The sequence below is a fragment of the Pseudopodoces humilis genome, chromosome 1 (genome assembly GCF_049639895.1).
Source record: "Pseudopodoces humilis isolate 2021_Gansu_Grassland_sample_001 chromosome 1, ASM4963989v1, whole genome shotgun sequence".
Lineage (NCBI taxonomy): Eukaryota > Metazoa > Chordata > Aves > Passeriformes > Paridae > Pseudopodoces > Pseudopodoces humilis.
In genome coordinates, this window is record NC_142200.1 from 14,663,191 (window position 1) to 14,687,750 (window position 24,560).

General features: G+C 37.7%; 1 protein-coding gene across 4 annotated transcripts in view; it reads left to right on the top strand.

Annotated features, from left to right (window-relative positions):
- Positions 1–24,560, top strand: part of TRPS1 (transcriptional repressor GATA binding 1) — a 213,033-nt gene that overhangs the window by 53,915 nt on the left and 134,558 nt on the right. For 3 of the 4 annotated variants that reach the window (XM_005516951.3, XM_088059620.1, XM_088059611.1), the window contains exons 4-5: positions 1,884–3,013; positions 10,767–11,370. In XM_005516951.3, coding sequence (XP_005517008.1) covers positions 1,884–3,013; positions 10,767–11,370 — 1,734 coding nt within the window. The remainder of the gene's footprint in view (positions 1–1,883; positions 3,014–10,766; positions 11,371–24,560) is intronic. The other variant, XM_014256583.2, reaches the window with a different exon arrangement.

Here is a 24,560-nt window from a genome sequence, read left to right on the forward strand (position 1 = left end):
AAATAAATAAAAGGAAGTAACTCCTGCACTACAGAAGACCTGTTAAACATCCCTCTTGCAAAGAACATCTTCAAAACCAAGTTCATAATTTGACAGCAGTTAAAAGTGAAAATGTTATTACAGCTAAGTCCTAATGATTTGGCTCCCTGACTCACCATTGCCTAATGAGATATGTTTCCTAAACAAACAGAAATAATTTTCAGTTTATTTAAAGAAAAGTTTTAACCAGTGCATGGGGATTTTGCTTCCTTAAGGAAAAAAACAGAAAAAAGGATTTGAGGCTGGATTGCAATAGCTCATTATATCATGGTTCAGTAACTCATTTCCTCACTATACATGCTCAATTCTGATGAAATACAAAGGACAGCATTTAATTCTCTGAAGTAAATGGCTAAAAGACATTTATATTATATACATTTAGAAATGTTTACGTTTCACGCTCTCTATATGTTTGAGTCTTTCCATTTGGTGTGATACTGAATGAGCAGTGGTCATGTTATCTTCGTGGCATAGCTGTTGAGGAGAAGAAAAATAATTACACCATTTGCCTAATACACTGAAACTGAAACCTGCAGAAATGTAGTAATACACTTACTGGTTGGGAGGATGAAAATCAAACCCTACAAGGTTTTGGAATTTTATATTCCCTGTAAGACATTTCCTGGGTGTAAAAACTGAGAATATGTCATAAGGGAACTTCCACCCATGTCTACACCATGTGGTGTAGACTGGATGATGGCAAAGGAGTCGATGTCTGTGGATTTTGGGAATTATCTTCTGGACACTATTTGTGACTCAGGAAAAGAATCTGTGCAATGGTGACCATTTTTGTCGAGAGACTCTTTCTTTGGCCTTCAAACCAGTTGTATAGGAGCAGCAAATCTCCCCCTGATGTCAGGGGCAGGTGTGGTACACTCCTGGGAAGGGCAGGCCTGCCTTGCTGTGAGAACACGGGCTTTAATAACATCAGCCCTGGAAGCCTTCTTCCCTTCCTGCAGAGCATTTTGCTCAGACATCATGAGAACAGTGAAATAGACCTACCTTATTTTTTGTGTGTGTAATTAGTGATGTCATGGACTTGGGTGTGGTAGTTTTCTTTGCCACATGCCATTTTTCTACTGTAGTTTTTCCATCCTTGTTTGACTAAACTGAGCTCTCTGCATGAGAGGAACAGAAGATTTCCTTAGAGAATGTCTGCAGTGAGTAATCCGTGAGAAAACTGCCTTTTGTTTGAGACATCAGCCACTGTGGCTCTGTGAAAAGGCATCCTGGTGGACACTGGATACTCATGTAAGAATGATCTTTGTAAGAATTGGTCATACTCTCAATACAGCCAACTGAATTTGTAACTTGAAATTTAATTTTTGCTTGCATGAATTTAGAAAGCAATTCTCTTTGATTGTAAAGCAAAAATATAATTAAAGCGTCCAAGTCAAAAGACTGAGGGTCATTTTTTTTTCTTCCATACCTGGTATAGACTCCCAGGAAAGTCTGCTTTCAAAGGGTTCAGAGCTATGGGAACTGATTATTGGATCTTCTATCAATGACATTATTTAATGATATAGTGAAGGAAGGAACAGTCCTGTCAGCACTAAGATCATCATGTGCACGTGTGCCTCAGTCTCTGCAAATCAAGATATTTGTTATTCATATGGAATATATATTCAGCTGTGAGAAACATTTAAAAATATTCATTAACAAATGTTAAAGATGTGAGGGTATATGCATGATATCTAACATAATACAAATTAAAATGGTGGCAATGATTAATAAAAGAGGCTTATGAATCAGTTGCTTTCTATTTCTCTTTCCCCCTCTTTCCACTCCTTGCTAATTGAACAAATACACAGTAGAGATAAAACGATCTTATTCTTTATTCACAGGTCACTTTAGGTGGAACCTTCATTGGAATTGGGCGGAAAACTCCAGATTGCCAAGGCAACACCAAGTACTTCCGCTGCAAATTCTGCAATTTCACCTACATGGGCAACTCCTCCACTGAACTAGAGCAACACTTCTTACAGACTCACCCAAACAAAATGAAAGCAGCCCTTCCCTCCTCTGATACTGGTAAAACTTCAGAGAAAAACTCCAATAAATCCAGTCCTACTCTTCGACCATGTGATTCTGGAGACTTGGGGAAGTGGCAAGACAGAATCACTGTAAAAGCAGGAGATGATACGCCAGTTGGATATTCGGTGCCCATCAAGCCAATAGATTCCTCTAGACAAAATGGTACCGATACAACCAGTTACTACTGGTGTAAATTTTGCAGTTTCAGCTGTGAATCGTCCAGCTCTTTGAAACTATTAGAACATTACAGCAAACAGCATGGGGGAGGCCAGGCAGGAAGCCTTCACCCAGATCTGAATGATAAGCTTTCTAGGGGATCTGTCATTAACCAGAATGATCTAGCCAAAAATGCAGATGGGGAGTTAGTGACAAAGACAGAAAAGGGTGCGAGTGTGGCAAAAAAGAAAGACTTGAGTAGCAAAGGAGCAGAGGACAGCATGGTGACAAGCTACAACTGTCAGTTTTGTGACTTTAGGTACTCAAAGAGCCATGGCCCAGATGTAATAGTGGTGGGCCCACTTCTCCGTCACTATCAGCAGCTACACAACATTCATAAATGTACAATTAAGCACTGTCAGTTCTGTCCCCGAGGCCTCTGCAGCCCAGAAAAGCACCTTGGAGAAATTACTTACCCATTTGCTTGCAGAAAAAGTAATTGTTCCCACTGTGCTCTCTTGCTTTTGCACCTGTCTCCAGGGGTGACAGGAAGCTCTAGAGTCAAACACCAGTGCCATCAGTGCTCATTCTCCACTCCCGACGTGGACGTTCTCCTGCTCCACTACGAGAATGCACACGAAGGCCAAGCATCTGATGTCAAACCAGAAACAAACGCCCTGCCAGGGGCAGAGGGGCCGCTGACGCTCAAGGAGAACAAAGAACACTCATGTACCAAATGTGACTTTACCACCCAGGTGGAAGAAGAGATTTCCCGACACTACAGGTACAGTGAAGTTTCAAATGGTTAATGATTGGAACCCAAACAAACAGCCCCCCCGAAGTTTCTTAATTAAATGTCACCATTCCTCAGACATTTGAGGAAACTGGAAATCAAAATAGGAATGTGGATAGATATAAATCTTTGCAGCCAGAGTCCAATCCAACATCCACTTTGTTTTGGAAAACCACCAGCTAAGTCAGTGGATTTAATTATACATTTAAACCTGTGCAAAGGAGAGGGGAATTTGGATTTGTGTGTGGATGCTGAAGTTTCAGCATATTTGAGGTTTGGTCAGCTATTTTTCCACCCAGAATCTTTTAGGTACTGTAGGTACTATTTTAGTTTAGGCTTTTTCTGAGAAAGTTGGCATCTTCATTCAGTCAGGGAACACAAATGGCTTCACTTTCCAAGATAGACTGTGAACCCTTTATGCTCCGTAACAGTGCTTCAATGTACTACCTTTTTGTAGTATTTTCCATTCCCAAGTCCAGCAATGTAATAATTAGTTTAAGAGCATTCCACTGCTGTTTTGGTGTTCGTTTCCCACTGGGAGCAGACACTCTTTTGTCTGTTGATGTCATTCCCCAAGATCCTTTTGCAGATGCTTATTTTCGTGTTGCTGGTTTACAGTGTCACTCTATTTATTTTAAATGCTAATGTTCCTGTTTGGAGGTGGATGCAGCCAGTCTCCTGACTCAGTCTGACACAATGTCATAGTAGCAGCCAACTCCCTGTTAAACTTCTTGGGTCAGTTCCTGGGCTGTTGTAAACTGGCAGTCCAGTTTGCATCAGAGGAGGAGCTGGCTCTTAGAGTTTGTAAAGAGCAACAGTTATGTGCCACTGCAAAAGCTATGTTAAATATTAGAAAATCATGCTGAATATGTTAATAGTTAAGGCTAATGCGTCAACAACAACGGAAAACTTCAGTATCTATCTCATCTAAAAGATCTTTGTGTGGAAGCCAGCTAGAATGAAGACAAAAGAAGATGCATTTTCAAAGCTAAAGCTTTGTTAAAAGCTCAAGAAACTGTGCCACGTTTAATAGATTCCAAGACATCCAAAATTAACAAAGGCAGACTGGGGCATGATACTTTAATAGAGATTAAAGCTGGGGGCATCCAAATGTTGCCCAACAGAGGGCTGCATTGGCAATATATCAGGAGTCTATTTAGAAGAAAAAAAAAAAAAAAAAGCAGATTGCTCATCTTTAATTTGGAGCTAGGGCCCACAGAGGATTCAGGTCCCAGCATGCAGTTCCCCATTTTTGATCCAAGTGGGCCTGAGGGATGTTGTGTGGATTAATTAGTTAATGTTTGTAAACTGCTTTGAAGATGAAAAGTGGTATCTAAGTTCCAAGCATTATTATAACAGCTTTGAGCCATGCTGTAGAACTCCATAGGCAGCACTTTGTCCGCTGCTGGGGCATGGCATGATCTTTTTTTAGTGGTTAAATAACTGGAAGATTGAAATGGCTCCTTTACTGAAAGAATCCAACCTTTTATTTTGCTGCAGCTGGTAATTTAAGTTTTAGCAAGCATGCCGAGCTAAGATCCTTTTTCCCAAGAAAGGAGAAGCCATGACTTTCAAAATGATGTGCTAAGTCTGAGATGGGGTAGTTGGGGCTGCTCCTTCAGAGGGCTCAGCACCCTGCAGTTCTGGCAGCAGTCACAGGGAACTGCACTTGGGAAAATCAAGAGATACACTTTAAGCATTTAGTCTCAAATTGTTTCTCTAAGATTAGGCTATTTTGTTTAAAACACTTGAACAAGGTACTCTGTTAACTCCTGTCTATGACATTAGTCAGTACTCTGAGAACACTGTGTAAAGCAAGGTACGGTGTCCCCATAACTACTGACTTCTTTCTCTTTCTCCTGTAATTCCCCCTTGATAATTAGAATTTTGTTTTTCTGCTTGTACTGCTGCTGTTTTCCCCCATGGTGCACCTTTTTTGAAATCACATACGTTAGTTGTTTGTGGTAGATGCTGTAATGGCAAACACCAGCAGGTTTTATTGTTTTTCTATGTATAACCTAGTTTTCACTCTATCAAACTAAAACTTTTGAGGCATTATAACTTTTATTTTTATTTTTATTATTGGGCCTTTTTCTTTTAGTAGAAGTCTGGCATGTATCAGATACGTGTTTTCTTTCCCTTTTTGTATTTTAGGACCTAAAGATAGAGCACAGTTCAGGTTTTAAAAAGTAGAACATCTGTAAAATAGTACATCTATCTGTAAAACAGTTGATAGACAGAAACATGCTAATGTAGTCAGCTCACATCCAACTGTGCTTCTCTGTTTCTTAATCAGAATTTGTCTCAACGCTTTTATGCTGCACATTATGTACGTCTGATGCATTTAAAATGCTGTACATGCGCATGTCTCTAAAACCTCTTCATTTATATAATAAGGAGCTGAATGGATTCTAATAGTAAACATAATACTAAACATTAATGTGGTGGAAGAAAATGTTCTGCTGTTCATGTATTTAGATTTAGCCCTGATAATCTGGAGTATCAGTGTTTGCTTTAGATATTATATATTTTGATGTACTTTTTGTCTGCATTATTTTCATTTTTGGGTCATATATCTGAACAACATTCTTAATTTATTTTATTACTTATTTTGCTTCCTTTTGGCTCTACATCTACAATTTCACTATGTATTGCTAACTAAAAAATTATTTATATCCCAATGTTATTTCTTCGGAGACATGTATTTGCAACAGTATTAGAATTTGCAGAAGCAGTTCTTTACAAGTTTTCTTTCTACAGAAATGTATATTTACACTTAACACTCTATTCAGTATTTCTTGACATGATTATTTGAGAGCTGTTCAGTTAAATTTGAAGTCAATGAATCACACTGCATTTGAGTTTACTTGTATTTAAACCTCGCTAAAATATGCTTACTCAAATAAATCCCTAGAAGATTTATTGGCTTCCATTTTCCACTAATTCTGCTACTACTCATTTTCCATTATACCTCTGAGGAATCAGATACTATTCACGTTAATTGCAAAGCTTAGTTTTTTCTCAAAACTGTCTGGTATTCTGATGAGCCAGAAGATGCCAGCACTTTTAATTTAGATAAAAATCAAACTGAGTATTTGGGCAAATTTTGCATGTTGTTTCACTTAGTCTAGAGATTATTTTCTTGCTTGTTCCAAAAATAATTAATTTTGATTATTTTTTTTAAATCAGAGCAGCTTCTTGCAGAAGTGCCCCTTTTTTCTTATAATTTTGCTAAGACGTGGGAGAACAGTGCATTTTTTCAATTTTGCAAAATACAGATTTTTTCATGTAAAACCTTGTTTGATAGAAAGCATTTGATCAGTGCTGGTTATAATTAGAAGTGCTATGCTGAAAAATCCTCTAAACTCTTTAAAAACAAAGTAGGATAGTGATTTTTAAACTACAAAATATAATATGAAAATGTAAAGACAAATGAAGCGAAAGCTCTGGCAATGGTGTAGAATAATTTTTCTAATAAATTATTTTGAAATGTGGATGACAGAAGTTACGTAAGGTTCTCTTTAGAAATTAATTTCAAGTTAATTAAATAATTCATTACCTCTCAAAGATAAAGGAGGTAGGGGGGGCAAAAGGCAAAGGAGTGCTTGGGGCTTGCATCTTCCCAGCACCCAGGCTGCAGCTCAGGAGTGGGGGTGTTGGGGACTGACCCTCAGGCTCTCAGGCAGAAAAAGCCAAAGCAGGGTCTCAGATCTGCAGATTATGGAAATTTGGCACCTTTGGGACACTTCCCCCAGAGAAGAAACTCAGGGAATAAATGTAAATTGAGACCCACCAGCTTCCAGTTTTACAGCAGAGAAGAAACGTTCACTCAGTGAATAATAGCAGCAGCTATAAGGGCCTTTTCCATTCTCCTGACACCTTAATTCACTGCTCTGAACTTGTTTGCTCTTGCCAGTGGCTTTTGCTCTCCTTTGATCTCAGTCTTGCTCTCCACTCTGCCCTGTCTCCTCTCCGTTCTAACACTGCACTGAATTTTCTTGCTTGCTTTGCTTGCTGTCTTTTCTTCTGAATATTTTCCCTCCCTACAAGCTTGAGTGCAGCACCCATCCCAAAAGTTAACTTTCTTGTAAACCTGTTTCTTCATGAGAAATTATAGTAATTATGATATTTATAATTAAAATAAAATATGAAAAAATTGAAATGATACGACAGCCATACCTTCCAGAGTATTTTCTATGCCCTAGAGCCTAGGACTGTCTTCAGGTAATTACAAAAAAAAATTACTTGTTTTGTAGAGGATGGTGTTTTGTAATACTTCAGACTAGTTAGAAGTATGTCAACAAGACTTAATTAACAACTGGCTAGTGTCGGGAGTCTTGCAGCCTGTTAGGAAGTTCAAATAAAGAATGTTAAATCCGTAAAAAACCCCAACTGTGTAATCTCTCCAACTTCAAGATTTTGCAAGGGAAAATCCTTGTATCTTACAGCACCTAATTCAAGTACTTTTCGGTACAAATAATGATAAGAGTTTTTAAAGTTCTTAGAATGTAACTATGCAGCAAAGGTTTTGCTTGAATTTCTTGATATTTAATCTTGGGGTTGGGCCATAAATGTTTCAATGTCCACAAATAATCAGGTGTTTGCTTTTTTTTGTAGTGAAAGTAATAATGCTGAGTGACCTCAGTGGATGGGATGACATTGCCAGCCAAGAGCCATATTGCAGAGATTTCCAGTTTATGGCTTGGGCCTGCTGTTAGTGTTCTTGAGGGCTGTATAAGCAATAACAAAGAAGGAAGAGTGCTTCCTTCTTATCCATTTACATTGCTTTCTTCCATACCAAGATTTTCCTCTTAGAGCAGCTCTGTATATCAACACACAGTATTTCACCAGACGAATTCAGAGTTTCAGATGGTATAGCTGTAAAGTGTAACTTTGAAGTAATGCACAGGAATGCTTCTTGTGTACTTTGCGAACTGGAATTTTTAAAATTTTGTTGCTTAGCCTTGGAGAGCTTTGTACACAACTCTAGATATAACTTGGGCTTTTAGAAACATAGAGTAGGTTTAATTTCTAGTAAAAGAGAAATCAAACGTTGCCAATTTGTTTCCCTGCTTGCTGTCAGGGTGGAGTGAAAACTGAGAAGAAAACATTTTCTTTTTATGCCTTGTTCTGAGAAAGAATAATTTTCCAACTTTTAAAAGTTTTCTAATAGCTGATGATAGTAACTATTTTATTATTTGGGACTATGACTTATATTGGACAGTTCCAGACTTTTGCTTACATTTTGGAGCTTGGGGATAGAATAATACACAGGACAAACGCATGTGAAGTATGAAGATTTATAGTGCTGATGGCAGATTTTTAATGTGTACTGGAAAACTGTAGGTTCTGAAACAAAAAGCCTATTGTGTTACTAGCTACTGAAGTATGTCTTCATGTTTTCCATATCACAATGCTTATCATAGTCTGATAGAAGAATGAAAGAATGCTTATATGACTGTCTTTGAACCAATTAGAAATAATTTAAATTAACAAACCTTTAATGTAATAAGGGTGATTTTAATTGAGCTTCAGCCATGTGGTTACAACTGCATCTAATATTCAGCATTTATTTGTGTCCTCAGAAGTGTGGTGTATATGGCTCCTGATCAAAAACATTCAGCCAGTGTGGAATGGAAAAATAAAAAAAAAAGACAAGTTAGGCAGAAAAAGATCAGCTGTTTGGAGGTGTGATGTCTGTAGATGAGAGCCAAGTTAGGAAGGGGGTTAGCTATTGAAATAGCCAAGTTAAACAAGAGACACTTAGGGCTAAGTAGTGTCCCAAAGGATTGATAAACTTTCACATGGGGAGTGTATGTGGTTGAGCCATTAGCCCCAAATGGTGTCTTGTTTAACTTGGCTTTTAAGATAACTAGCCCCTGTCTAACTTGGACTTCTCTGATGGTATCCCACCTTTACAGGGCTGACCCTTTTTATAACTTGGCTTTTTGTATTTATAAAATGGTTTTGATCAGATAGCACTCTTTTTTTTCTATTTTTTTTTTTTTTTGTTCAGAAGAGAATTAAGCTTGGTTTAGAAAAGAATTAAGTTGCAAGAGAGAATATATTAGTGTCGCATTGAGAGACAAGCTGATTTTAATAAAACACAATTGTAGAATGAAGGAAAAGGAACATGGCCAGAACAGGATTTTAACCCACAACTTGCTCTCCCACAAGTAGGTTTTGTTGCCATAAGGCTGTGTGGAGAATAACTGAATCTATTTTCTGCATAATGGAACAAGACCATCTAGTCCCTTAAAATGAATATAAATACGGAACATGACAGCAAGAAAACTGATATTGCACAAGGGCTGAAAGGCATGAATCTGAATGTGTACTCATGTCTGTGCGCTGACACAACTGCAAGAAAATCAGACAATGTAAATAACATATGGTTTGTTTTTCCAACAAAAGGAGAGAAGGAAGGCGAGGGGGTTTAATAAGTTTGGCAAGTTGTCCCTTTTAAACTATCATAGTCTAAAAGGGACATTTTGTGTCTCATTCCAATTCTACAGATGCACCAAGAGCCAAATCCTGCTCTTACTGAAGTCAATGGGAGTTTTGCCATCAACTTCACCGAGACAAAGATTTGGCCTTGAAAGACTTAATTCTAACAATTGGAGTCAGGGCAGTAACAGATTTCTCATACAAGTTTTGTCCTGTGTGGATAGTGAAAGGCTCATTTTTTTAGTTTGGCTAAAGACACTGTTGTGACTCGGAATGCCTGGGGTGTGGATGTGTGTGTCTGTAGGGAGAAGCTCTCATAGAGTTCTGTACATTTTGCAGGGCAGGGATGACATTTTGCTCTGCATTGGTAGGATGCCGGGCGCAGCGGGACCCGGAGCCTGATGGAGGGCTCTGACCACTCCTGTGCTATGAACAACTATTCATAATGGCATTAGAGAACTCATTAACAGTGTTCTGTTCCTATGATAGATACAGTAAGTGAGTAACGTGTTGTTCTCATGTAGCAACATATGCTTTACATAATTTAGTAATGCAGTACTTTTTATAGGCTTTTAGAGTAAAAACAGGAAGGCGTGTTATTCCACTCTGTTCCACAGCTCCTACCCAAGAATTTCTATATTTGACAGGAAACACAGTTTGTAGTGTCACAGCCAGCTATTGTGCTTTATCTTTAGAACAGCATCTTTTTAAGTTGTGTTAAAATGTCCATAGAGAACCAAGCAGTGCCCTCTCCTGTGTACAATCTTCTGTCCTTTGGTGTATTCTTATCCATAAGTTAACCAGAGCTCCATTCAAAATCATCTTTGTCAAGCAAAAGTATATGGAATTGGTGGAAAGTAAAGGACTTCTTAAAACTTTTTAACTTTCTAACATAGATATATATTACATAAAGTGTTTTTTTTAATAACAAGAGAACTGTCCTCTTCTATTTGATATTGGTTGAAAAATATATTTTTTTAGTGTTTGTGCTGCAGCAAAAAGTGAAAGTATATTGCAGCAAACTGAAGAGGTAAAACACAAAATCCCAGTGAAAATTTTACAAAATTTAGAATAATGCCATGGAGTATGAAAGAACAATAGGAGGCCATGGCAAAGCATGCGGGGAAAAATCAGCAGAATTTTTACCCCGTCGTATAGGACACCAAAGTAAACCTGCTTGCTTTATTTAGAGAGGGTTATACTGTAAGTTTGATTTATTTTCTTAATCTGAAAATCACTGTGAGAGGGGAGGCCAAGGGGTGACTCTCATGTTAATGTGCTTCTTGTTTTCTTCCAGGCGAGTACACAACTGCTACAAATGCCGTCAGTGCAGCTTCACAGCTGTTGACACTCAGTCACTACTGGAGCACTTCAACACTGTGCACTGTCAGGAGATGGACATCACTACAGCCAACGGGGAGGACAGTCATGGCGTTTCGTCTATCAAGGAAGAGCCAAAAATTGACCTTAAGGTCTACAGTCTGATTAATCCAGACCCCAAAATAGGGGAGCCCATATCTGACAGCATAGTGAAGAGGGAAAAGATAGAAGATAAGGAAGTGCTCAAGGAGAAAGGCTGGACTGACAGTCCCAGTGATGATCTTCGCAATGTGACCTGGAGAGGAACAGACATTTTGAGGGGGAGCCCATCGTACACACAGACCAGTCTAGGTTTACTGACCCCCGTGTCTGTTGGCCAAGAGCAGCCAAAGCCTTTAAGGGATAGTCCAAATGTAGAAGCTGCCCATCTTGCAAGGCCCATTTATGGCTTGGCAGTGGAGAGCAAGGGTTTCCTGCAGGGTGTCCCAGCCGGAGCAGGAGAGAAAGCCGGGCAGCTCACCCAGCCCTACTCTGGATCCGGGGATGGCAAGGCAAAGGACGAATCGCAGTCCTTATTACGGGTAGGAAACTTCTATTTTTCTTCTCTTGCTTTTTATGATTGCAAGTATGTTATGTTTGATTGGCTGTGCAAATGATCTCTTCAGGTCTGGAGTAACGTGGCTGGAGTTCTTTTAGGGCATGGAAACCAAAAAAAAAAGTCGAGGAAAGACTCAAATTTTTAGAGCCAAACTGGCAGGTAAATTTTCCAAAGTGTTCACATAAAATAATCTATATATTGATGGAGTATTAGTAAGCTTCAGCTTTTGCTATTTAGCTCTGATTGAATTTTGTTTAATCATTCCTGCTAATTGTGCAGGTTGGTGATGCATTTGAAGAAGGGAGGTTTAGAACCCCAGAAGGCTGCACATCTGTTACATTAAAACAGCTAATCACCTCTTAAATTTTGTGGTGGTGTGACAGTTTGCACTTAAGCAGGATTTCATATTACTGCATATCTAAGAATATGAAATGTGAGTTAAATATTAATAAAAAGGAACCTTTTTTTTGTGCAGCAACATAATTATATATCAATTTTGACACTTTTCTAGTTGTCTTGGAGGTAAAAGACAAAGAAAAAAAGAAAAGGAAGGATCTCAAGTGATAAGGCAAATATTTGTCATACCAAATAATTCCTATTTTTTTAAAAAAACAAAGAATCTATATAGAAGGAACATTTCCTTCCATCAAGACGTGTTTCTCCCACTGTAGAGAAAACTGTGCTTAGAAAAAAATCTCACATTCTGAGGAGCTGAACAGGGAGAGATATAAATGCTTTTCTTCTGAAGTAGTCACATGTTTTCATGAGCTGCTCCATATCTGAATTTATAGAAACTTGCCACAGGAGCAGTCAGTCTGCAGACAAAGCTCACTAGAATGGAAGTGATTGGCTGGTTTCCTTTTTTGTCTTTTATAACAGCATTTATAACTATACCATCAATTAGTGTAATGTGTCATGTGTAACATGTAAAAAGGAAGATAAATGTTTTATGCTATGGTCTGCTACGATTATGCACAGGTATATCTGTCTCTGTACATATAGAAGTCTTAAGAACTGTTTTAAATCAAGTCAGTGGTCTTAAAAATATTGCAGTTATAAAATAGAGTGTCTGTAATTTATACCCTGCATGCTGTTTAGGGGGACCACAAACTTTAGTGCCTTAGTTCTTGTTCTTAGATTTTAAAGTGTATGAGAAGCAGTTGCAGTATGATGGTTCCTTATTGCTAATCTGGATGTGTGCTCACTGTGGACAGCAGGATTATATTTCTCTCCTCCATTAGGAAATATGTATTAAAATACATACATAAACCTGTGCAACAGTGGAATTCCTGCTTGTACATAAGATGTTAGTTACATCCCACTTCAGCTCTTGTACTGGTTCTTAGCCATGTGCAGACAGATTCACCAGAGGAGCCATTTAATCTGCGGTTTATCAGAATACAATTTTCATTTATTTTCAATTTTTCAAATATTTTCATTTATTTTTTGACTGCCAGAGGATGAAAGAAAACCAAACAAAAATCTGCAAAGGGACATGGTAGTATGCAGAATCAGCTCTATAAAGGCCTTAATTTGGTTGGTAGCTGGGCCTGAAATCTTAGTAAACAGTAGAATAAGGCCATTATATTACCTGTTCTAGGCACTGCTGAATATAGAATGGGAAACTGTATGCTGGCTTCTTATGCCCTTTTTAAAAATAACTTCAGATGCTTTTTTAAAGTCTTTATGTAAAACCACTTCTATATATATATACTTTTTTTTTTTTTTTTCCAGTTTGGAAATACTTTGATCATTTCTGGGTATGAAAAACCTGTGTTGTCCATACTTTTATGAAAAGAAAAAAAAAAAAAAAGTCTTACTTTTCTGTCTTAACAATGCATATAAATTAGTTCCTTGCATTTTAAAGTGTGTACAACCCTACTTTTTTATAATGATTTCTTAGAAGTTCATGTTTATAGTGACTGATAAAACCATATCAGTATCCTTCAAACAGGAGTTACTTTTGTGTACACCTTTAGCTGCCACACTCTTTGAACTCTGTTGTGCCAAGGAGTTGTTTGTCTGTGTGTTTTCGCTAGTGATAATATTTGAATTTTTACTTTTCTTTGAAAATTGGGCAAGTTGTTTTTGTCAGCTTGAAATATTTTTTAAAAAAGTGGGGGAAAGTAGATTAACTTTTTCATCTGCTGAACTGAGTCACTAATCTTACATATATCATCATGACTGATGGATAGAGAAAACTAAATGAGAATCGAAACTTCTTGAAGGTAAGGGGTGATCTGAAGTATAGGAGATGTAGGAGTGTGATTCCATGAGTAATATTAGTTCCTTCTTCTTTTCAGTCTGTGAGAAAGATCATAGAAACCCAACTCCTTTAATTTGTTCTTGATTTAGTTTTCTGCAGACAGAATTATGGGATGCAGTAGTTGAGCCATAAATAAGAAGACAAAGCGATGGTCAGCTTGACCACTGGGAGCTTAGAACATACAGATATGTATGCCTGGAAGCTCAGTTAGCTCAGAGAGAAATAAAAATTCTTCAGAAAAGAATTTACCATCCATTATTGAAAAAGCTAATTTTTGTAATCCTTTGAAATAAAAAAAACAAAAACAAAGTGCTTTGTTGTTTAGCAAATCTCTTGTTATTATCTACTTCTGGCTACATTTATTTTTCTAATTTGAAATAGCTAGTAGGAGTAGCTAATGCTGTCTAAAAGTTGGTCCTCTCTGAAAGCAAAGCGTTAACTCAATACATCCTTCTAGTATCATATAATGAATGCTTATGCAAAACACTGTATCCAAGGACAACTGGTGACTAGGAAACAAAACCTATAATAAAATCACTGTGGACACCTTCATTTTTTTCCCCCTGAAGATTGACACAGAGGAAGCCAAAAATTTGGGATTACTCAGTGAATAAACACTGAGAAATGAACTGAAAAAGAAAATTCCTAATGTGTCCCTTTGGTTGTACTGGATCTTCAGAACTTATAAAGTGTTTTGTCCTTATTAAAAATTATTTGTAATGATTTGACAGTAGCAGCAATACCACATAGTTTTAATTTTTTACTTTCTTGACCATGGGGGGAAGGCAAAGTGGAGATTAGGCTTTTCATATTTTTTCAAATAGATACAGGGTTGATACTACAAGTTTAAAGTGATTAGCATTTTGGTAAAATATCAGAGATAATACAAATCAACTGGAGAAAGGGTAAAAATATACCATAGCCCACAGAACTTATTAATGCTTACAGCAGAATTAAGTTTTCGGAATTCCTTGGAGTAATTTTCAGCTTTGGATGTTGTCTAAGCCATTTATATCCTGTTTCTTGCATTCCTTCTGTACATGATGGCCATGGTCCTTCCCCAGACTCTGTGCTACAGTAGATTGTTTGTGTGAGGCACTGGGGTAAGATTTCTTTCATTTTTAGAATCTAAAAGACTCAATTGCTTCGGGACAGCTTTCGGGAGCTGGAGATGATGCAAATACACATGTGCAGTGGATGCACCTTTATCCCTGAGAATGCTTCCAAGCTGTGTGTCTGTGTGTAACAGAATCTTTCTCAGGGGGTTGGTACACTTCTGTGAGTAGCTTTAATTTATTTTTCTTATTAAAATATTTCCAGCAGCTGTACTTACAGTGAATCAGTATGTTTTGCAAATGGGAATTGCCAAAAATGTACCTCAGCATGGTACAATGTGGACATTATTTCTGCTCTTCCTTAGAGTAGCTGATTTTCTAGTTTAAAGATTTGTTGATACTGGAAGGTCTATTGAGATGCAAAAATGTTCCTTTTTTTGGGTAGCACATTGGCAGCCAGCAGACTCCAGGCCAGGCAGATTGTTTAATGCTTTGACAGTGCAGATCTTGGACAGCAGGAACTTTTTGCTAAACTGATTTTAAATGAAGTGTCCTGTTTTAGTCTCTATGGACACTGAAGAAGAAAGTTTTCCACAAAATGGGGAATTGTAGCCTGAGCCTTCAGACCTATACACAGGCCTAGTTAGCCAACCTAGAGATACTGGTATAGACACTGTATTTTAGCCTACAGAGATGCAGTAATTACACAGGTCAGTGTGTCTGTCCTGTGGGGTCACATGGACCCGCAGACAGCAGGATTACTTTGTATATTAATCATAGTTTGTGGAGGGATTTGTGTACTATCAAAGGGAGAGAGATTGTCACATTATTGCAGAAGTACTGTGGATTTTTACCAAAGGCATACTGCTGGCTTTAACATTAAATATATAACTGTGGTTATGTTAACCTTTGCTATGAGCTTTTTATATGGTGCAAAGGATAAAATCGACTCTTCTATTAAACTGAGATTATTTTGCACCATAATGATCAGACTATTTACACACCACAGGAAATCACAGCATTTTAAAAAAGTTTTCATTTACTTTGAGAAGAGTTATTTTCTTTTTGTCTGTGATATTTGCACTTGTGGTATTTCATATGGTGTTCTGGCTAAAGCTGGTCATACAGCTTTAAATTTGGGGGAGATAGGAAATTAGAAAAAAATATTTCCTCTCTCCCTGTTTTGCATTCTCCTATGTGGGTGATTGGCAGACCTAATTTAAAAATAAGCAATTGGTATCTAAGTATTGAATCTATTTATAATTGATTTAATATTGGTGTGGTAAATATCAGACACAATCCCTAGTGGCAAATCCTCATTTCTTCTATTATAAGGTACTGACTCCTGTTATCCACAGAGCTGGATGTCAAATAGCTGCAAAGCAGTGGAAATGCTGAGCTGTCCTTTGTGATTTCCAAAAGACTTCTCTAAGCACATACAATTCTTGGCCAGAAGGATAACATACATTTGAGGTAAAAACTGCCTCTCTGGTGCTGGTAGAAATTCTGTTGCTGCTGCCTTTAGTGGGAGCACAAGAAGCAGCATGAGAAGGTTCAAGCATACAGAGTGCTTTTTCAGTGGTCCCTCCAGGGTGACAGATGGAAGTTTTTGTGTTCTTTGGCATTGAATCCCATGTCCAACCACCTTCTCATAGCAGCATCTTAATAGTATATCTACAGAATTAAATTCAATGCATATAATTGTATTACACTTCTTATATTTAAGTTGGTGTAGGTCTTGGATTACTGCATGTCATCCCTAAGCAACTTTGGGAAAGAAAAAACAGCCCTTTAAACAAGAAACATCTGAAATAGTTTCTCTGTAGCTGCATCTCATTTTTTTCCCATTTCCTCTGACTCTGTTAGAGATCTTTCAGGAAGTATTTATAGTCAAGGCCATTCATTGCCATACGGGTCCTCTAATTAGCCGAGGGGAACTCAGCAGGCACTGTGTGTTACTAATGCACAGAGCTCTGGCAGGTCAGAGAGCTTACAAAGTCTTACATTTTTTTTTTTAAAGGCACCTGTTTCCACAAGTCTCTGCCTGGGGAGTCAGTGGGCTACTTTTTTTACATTTAACTACATCCTGGAAAATAGCAAGAATCCTCCACCAAGGAAAATGAGAAAATAAAGTTAGTACTTGAAGATAAATGGTTTTGAAGCTTTGTGTTTACTGTGTAAAACCGAGGTGGGTAAAATCCCTGTGCTGGTGAAGGGCTCAGGAATGAAGCTAAAGTAACTTTCTGAAGGTTTTCAAGTAGTTTAGAAACAAACATGTACTTGGCTGCTTTTAGTAACTACTGGAACCAAACCCACAAGAAATTGAATGTTTTGCATTACTCATCCTGACAGTGATCAGATAGGACTAGAAAGTAACTTTTAGAAAAATGTTAACCTGCCCAATGAAAGGCATGTTTCTGGTTTTTGTGTGGGGTGTGTCTGTCATGTGGTGAGACAACCCCACCTCATCCATATTTACCCACCCGGCAGGGCATAGGGTTTATTTATTTATTTATTTATTTTTCTTTTTTTTTTCTATTCCTTTTACGAAATGTGGTCTGGAAGAGAATTAAATGGAGAATTAAGTGATAAAATCATTAATTGGGTGGGGCATGGTAATAATGCAAAAGGGCAGCAGCTACGTCAAAATCCTTGATGAAAAGGTGAATCAGTATGTGGAACAAAGGGCTGGGGAGATGGGTACGGGCCCCCAGGCAATTGGGTAAGCAGAAGGGTTTATTGAAGTTGCTATGATCAATAACAATGATTCAAGCAGGGAGAACCGAGATAATTCTTGATTTAAAACAAGCTGCTGCATTTGGATAGATGAGATCGTAATGCAGATGAGAACAAAAGAGTGCTTTCTTGCATTGAGCAGAGGGGCCAAAACAGATTGACAATCAATGTCACATTAAATTAGCACAATTTTATATGTTCCTTCCTAGTTCAGGTCGGAAGACCTCTCTTTTGCTCTCTCTGTTCCGGTGTTAGTGTCCTGCCGTAGGTGAGAGTGAGAAGGGTCTGTTTTGACCTGGATGCCACATGCCTGCACCTGGGCTTGGTTTGCTGGCTGAAGAGAACCTGGTGCGTGTGGCAGCTGCTCTGTGCCGTCCCTGCCCTGGGGAAGGGCAGGATCGGACTCGGCACGAGGGTGGGAGCATCCTTGGTTCCTGGGCACACATCCTGGCCTGGATGTCTGGGCACAGAGGGGGCCCCTGGCACTGTCCCTGAGCCTGAACAGGAGCCCTCAGCGTGGGGCAGGTCAAGCCAGGCCTCCCTCGCCCTGGGCTGGGGCTCGTAGCTCTCCGTGCCGGCTCAGCACGGACCAGCCCAGACCCGCAGCCCGAGCCGGGCACATGCAGCGAGGCACTGTCTTTCTCGTAGGTATGGCTGATATGGTTGCCAAATATCGTTTTTACCATCTTCAAATACATTCCTGATGGTTCTTTTTCGTTTTAAATTGTGCTGATAGTGGCTGCAGGTTGGGCGAAGCAGCCGTGCGTGGGGCGCAGCTGTGGGTGCTGCGAAGGCAAACAGCGCAACAGCAGCTCCCTCCAGTCTAAACAGTTCAGAGAACTGTCAATGCGGAGCCTTGTTTAAATTGGGAACTAGGTAAATGCAGCTTCTTGCTTGATGACTAAATTAAAGAATTGGTTGAGCTTTACCAAAGTTTTGAAAAGTTAAGTGCAACTATAACCATTATACAGCGCTGTTATTATTCTGTATTGGCAATAGTACTTAGCAATAGATTGTGTACCTGAAGTAAAATGGAAGCTTCAATTGTATTTAGAAACTAAGGATAATCTTTGCCAAACTGGATCCCATAAGGAGCACACATTCATGCTTGAGGACAGAACTTGCTGCTAACATGTAGATTTTCAATGGAAAATTAAATTTCACAGCTGAATGCAGGCAAGGATTGTACATAATTCTATTTTTGCCTGAAGTGCCATGGAGCTGAACAGTGAAAATCCATGTGAAGATACCTCTAGCATTTGGAAATGCAGTTACTGTCTGTACTGAATTTCAGATGATCCTCTATATGTATTAAAAGACATAATAAATACACTCTTTTAGAGGAGGGATCTTATGATAGACAGCAAATAAATGTTTAATTTATTGGATTAAGAAGGGAGCATTGTAATTATAATTGATTTGAAGAAATCCAGATGCTATCCACAGCTGAACAAATTTAAAATGGTAAGGATTTATAAAGAGATTTATGAATAAACAGTGCACATACGTGCTGTGATTTTTGTCGTGGGGGTATCTAGGGCTGATAATACAGCCAGGTAAAAAGAACAACAATGGAAAATAGTTGTTAGATGAACAGATGTGTGCTGTTATATGTATGTATATAACACATACACATATGTGTGTGTGTAAGATATGAAAAAGTTTTTCTGGAATGTCTTTTGTTACCGTGGCACTCCTCAGAGTATGCATATGGTCACCGTGGAACTAGTCTTAATTTTCAGGTCTCTAATGTAGCCCAATTGATTTAGTGAACAATTTCCTGCTTAATGTAATTAATTTACTGCTTCTACCAAGTTCTGTTTTTAAAATGAGGCTTTATAGGGGATAAGTGATTCTTGCTGATGTTTTTCTAAACTTTTTTTTGCAGCATATATATGTTTTAGAAAACCTTACAGTCATTATTGTAGTGATATAATGGTGTGTATGTAATATAAATCCATAAATACATGTATTCCTGTTGCATATAAACATTATTTAGAGCTCAGATAGGATATATTTTTTGGCATAAAGATGAATGTATTTTTTTTACATTGTGTACAGTATTATGTTTCTGAAACAAATGAGGTGGTGGCACCCAGGTTGTGCAGCATTGCCGGCAGCTTGTGAACAGCCTCGGAAATCTCTGCTGAGTTTCTGTATCCCTGGTCTGCCTGAGATTTTTCCAATCTCAGGTTGGTGAATCATGTTTGTCCTAGTTAGATGGTTAATTTCCTATGATTTCTTGGCTGCTCTAGACCTTCGTTTCCCAATTCTGTCTGTAAAATGGGAATTTCCCATCTAAAAGGGCAAGAGTGAGGAGAGACTTGTTAAACTCTATTGTGCAATGGTACTATGATTGTCAAAGCAAGAAGAGTCTGATTCATAGGCATCCTCTATCAGTATTGGTGGATAATCTTCTGAGTGTGATGATGCAAACACTTTCAAGAGTACCAATGAAAAAGGAAAACTGAAAAAAGCAGATTTTAATTTTAATTTCAATTTTATTAAAATCTTCATTCTTTCCTTCATCCTTGGGGGAGGAGGAAAAAAAAGCTAAAGCAGGAATTTTGGAGCGAGACATTTGCATTTCTTGGTTGAGTTTGACCTCATTCTGGTTTATGTGCCTCTGATGTGTATGGTAGCAAACTGCACATTTTCACTTATGGGAAGAAGTCTTTTCAAACGATGGCTTACAGTGCAGTCTTTAATCATGTAAGTTGCCTCCAGCTCTTACTGAGAGTAAAATTCCACCCTCTCTGTTTTCAGATGGGTTGTACTATCAGCTGTTTCTCCTTGCAAGACTGTCTGTGATTTGAAAATTGTATTTAAATTTAAAAAAGTGAGGAAAAAAGAGAAATAATCAGAACGTTTGTCAAGAAATTTGCTATGAATGGGAATGAGGAGCAGTGCAAACAAGCTTGAAATGAGTTTTAATTCACATGTTATTCTGGGAGCCTACAATTTCTGGTGAGAAAATGGCATATTTTAGGTCTATTTCCTCCAGTTTTTGGCATGGAGCAATGCCTGTTTTGTTCAGTCAGATGTTCAAATGGGAATTTTGGATGCTTAGAACTAATTTTAGTAGATGGGGGGCAAATTTATTATGATTCTACAAATAGAGTTTGATCACAGCTGCTTCATTGCAATTATAAAAATTGTCTGTGAATCACTTAAACTATATTTACTGGTTGCAAAAAAAAAAAAAAAATCTCATCTATACAAAACTGTCTTGTTGCCCTTAAAGTTCTCAGTAATAACATTTATGTACACAGTATTTTGAATTTGACTTGATCACGTTCCAGATTATTTTCATGCCTCTCTTCCCCCCCTTGCCCTAACAGTGATAATATGCTCAAATGACTCTCCCATTCTTTCCAAGTTAGGGTGAATTTCTGAGCTTGTTCTGAAATTACAGTAAATCACACAACCAGACCTCTTAAGACTTATTAAAAAATGTTAGTAACTTCACTGGAAGTTGGGCACTTCAAAGCTCTCACTTCTCCAGTCTGTACATGACTAAAAGGCTGTAGGGCAAACTCCACAAGGTGAAAGCTTACAAATCAAAGCAAACCTTAATATACCGCTATTATCCCCTTTATAAGACATACAGAGAATAATATCTTTACATATTTATGAGGGTTTTTTTTGTTTTTTTTTTCTGATAGTAACTACTTTAATGTTCATGGACTTATGCTTTTGAGTTAGAAAATACTGGGCTGTATTTTATATTTTTCCAATGTTTCATGGCAGTTCGTCTTCCAACCCAAAATGGATGTATTCCAGACCTGTTTAAAAGTTCACATTGTGCAGAATAAATTTAGTCAACTTGTTTCTTGAGAAAAATGTTTTCTTCACAATTCAGTTATGGACTCATCCTGTGGTGATTATTTTGACATTACTCACTGCAGCTGATGAAGAAGACAAAACATCCATAAAGCTCTTCACTGATGTCACAGTACTTGTCAGTGTATTACCAAAACCCATTTATATTTGACTGAGGTGTGCTACAAACTTAAATATTTCCTTTTGTTTAAGATTCTCATAAACTCTGTTTTATGCAGGCCTTTAGGGGTGGGGAGAGTTAATGGAAAACATGATTAAAATCTTGTAGGCTTCAAGGCTTGTAAATATCTTGGCACCTACGTATGTTTGTGTGTATACATGTGTATGTTTACTAATTTTAAATTCGGTTAAAAATCAGCATTAAATTTTAAAAAAATAGATTATTTAAATTAAGAGCGAAGAAAGGTTGTCTTGGAGTGACTTTTGTCTGAAAACAAAATTTCTGCAATTATTTAGCAAAATGGTTTATAGGATAAATATTAATATTTTTAAAGTAAAAATATTAATATTTTAAAGAGCATTACAACTTTAGTGATTTTCCCATTACAGAAAATTATGTTCTGCGTAGCAGAAATTTTAAATATATCTTTCATGCCTTTAAGGCTGTGGTCTTAATCATCACTTAATTGATTTGCCTTTGCCTTCTAATAGCAAGCTAAAGGGTTGAAGGGGAGATGTCTTTGCAGTGGCTGTCTATAACAATGATAATGTGTGATACAGGGACTTCAAAAAATTAAGAGGTCAGTTGATGTCTGTTAAACCTGGACCCTCAGTTTCGTGGTATTAATGACTTCTCACATTTTAATCAATCCTCATGACCAAATTTGTGCATCTCAGGAGAGGTGTTGCATTCAACTACATTGCCCCAAGCTGGCATTGGTGTAGACCTCTAGACAAAGCTTTTCCTGAAATGGATTATTACAATGAGCAAATAGTTTGGAGTGAAATCTTAATCACTGCTAAAATCATTTGAGGGCTTTGTTAGTGATACCCTCCTTAAGAGGTGAAGCATAAACCATTTTGGACACCAGTCCCCCAGGTACATCACTCTTGGAAGGAAAGAACATTTTTAAAAACACTGAGTTGAGAAATATTTTATCTATGCTAGTTCTGTCGGTCCCTGGCAAACAAATTAAATTTTGTAAGCACTGGTAAGTGAACTGGAACTTCATCCAGCAGTCCACACCAAAGGGCTCCCAAGTGCTTGGAGAGCTGCTGGATGTGCCTGGTGTTCTGCCTGCCTGTGAATGCCCCTAGACCCCTGCTGTCAGCTGTTTTTATCAGTATAGGTCTGCTTCCCTCTTTGCTTTGCCAGGTTGCAAAGCAAGTTCACTGAAACCACTCTTTCCTTGTCTTCTTTAGCTTGGTTTGGCTCTCTCCCCCTTCAATCTTTTATGGAACTCACAGTTTACTGTAATACAAGTCATTAAATTCTCCAGATTTGGAACTGTCTTTTGAAGGAAATTTACCAAACCATTCATTTTGTTATAAAAACTGTCTAGGCTTTCTGATCTGCCTTTCCTAAAATATACATTGTCTGCATTGCAAATGGAGGCTTTCTGATCGGGAGAGATTAAGCAAAAGTGTCTGAATCTTCTTCTCAGCATCTGTGCCGTGGTTGGAGCCAGGGTGCTGGTCTGCAGACTGTGCTCTGACAGGTTTGCTCTGGAATGCCTGCACACAAATGGCCCTCGCCATCTGATACCCTTCCGACCAAAAATATTCTCATGGCCTTGCTTGCTTTCATCAGCACCACTTAGTAAACCTCAGCTAGTGGAGGGAGACGTGTTGGAGCACAGCAGAATAACAGAATGGGTGAAACTACAAATTGTTAGTCTGTTAAACACAGATTATGTCTTTGGGTACAATTCCATTAGCGACTGAATGAGTCTGGATGGGTAGTAGCTTGTGGAAGTATTTGTTATGACAAAACCAACTTTTCATTAATAGACAAAGTTATCCTGTTTTCCTCTGTAGTCTGGCCAACTGCAAAATGTTTCAAACTAATTTCAGACTTGTAAAACACTGTCTATCAGATACAGACATATGGATTGAACTAGTAATTTGTTTGCCATCTGCTGATAAAGGAAGCAAGGCGTCTAAGTAGAAAATGAAGGATTCCCTCCCTCTCCCCCATTGGAATGTCATATGGTGCCTTTAGTAATTGTTTGTATTGACATTTTTATTGATTGCTGTGTAAAGTGTTACACTGCATTGACCTGAATCTGCTTTCAATCTCATAATGATGATTTTTTTTTTGTTCCAAAATAACTGTAATGATTTGAGCCTATAAATAATGTTGTTAGAAAATAACCCACTTTAAATCTTAAAAAAACCAAATTGATAAACATACTTCTTACTGTGTGAAACAGGAATCAGCATATTCTTTTGCTCATAAAAAGAAAAAAAGACTTTAACATTACTAACAAGGGTTAATTAAAATTATGTTTCCTTTCAGTCAAAATTTCCCCTTTCCTTTGAAACTCCAAGAAAAACACTGCAATTTCCGACATAAAAACAAACAAATCTGTCAAAACTTTTCTGGGTAGGGAAAAAGGGGTACTTAAACTTCTCTGGATTATTGTCTGTCAGTCTTCTCTCACCAGACCTGCTTGTGCAGGTTCAGAGTTTGTCCCCCGGATTTTTTCCATAGCTATTTCACATAGGCTCTGGTTATCTTTAGAAATAATAAGTCCATAATGGAAGTTTTTGTTCTTTTAATTAATGCTTCCTATAGGTTTGTCCATTTTCATGAAGCATTTAGAGTTTCTCTGTTTGAAAGAGAAATAACAAGTACAAAATGCAGTAGCTTCTCAGTAGGTATACTGCTTTCATGGGTAATATGGTCTCAATCAGTGCTTAAATACATGGACCCTTGATTAGTTGAATTATAATAAATACTCCTTTCAGCCCTAGTTCTCTGTAACTTTTTTCATATTGACATGTACTTTATTTTTCATTGATTCCATTAATCTGTTCTGAACAGAGAGTGCTAAAAATATTCATAAGCTATGTTCTTAAACATGAGTTATGTCTTCATAAAAAATGTTACTGAACTGTTGATTTTCTTTAATAAGATAAGCCCATTTTTTCTGCTGCAGTTGGATTATTAATTGTCAGAATGTACCACAGAATTTCTATATGTACTTTAAGTGAAAGTAATATGCAAAATCACTAATTGTTCTATATATTGTTTTTTCTTTTGTAAACATCTTTTGCTTTTCTTAAAATTGCTCTTCATTATAATGACTTGCAAATTCTATGAACAATGCA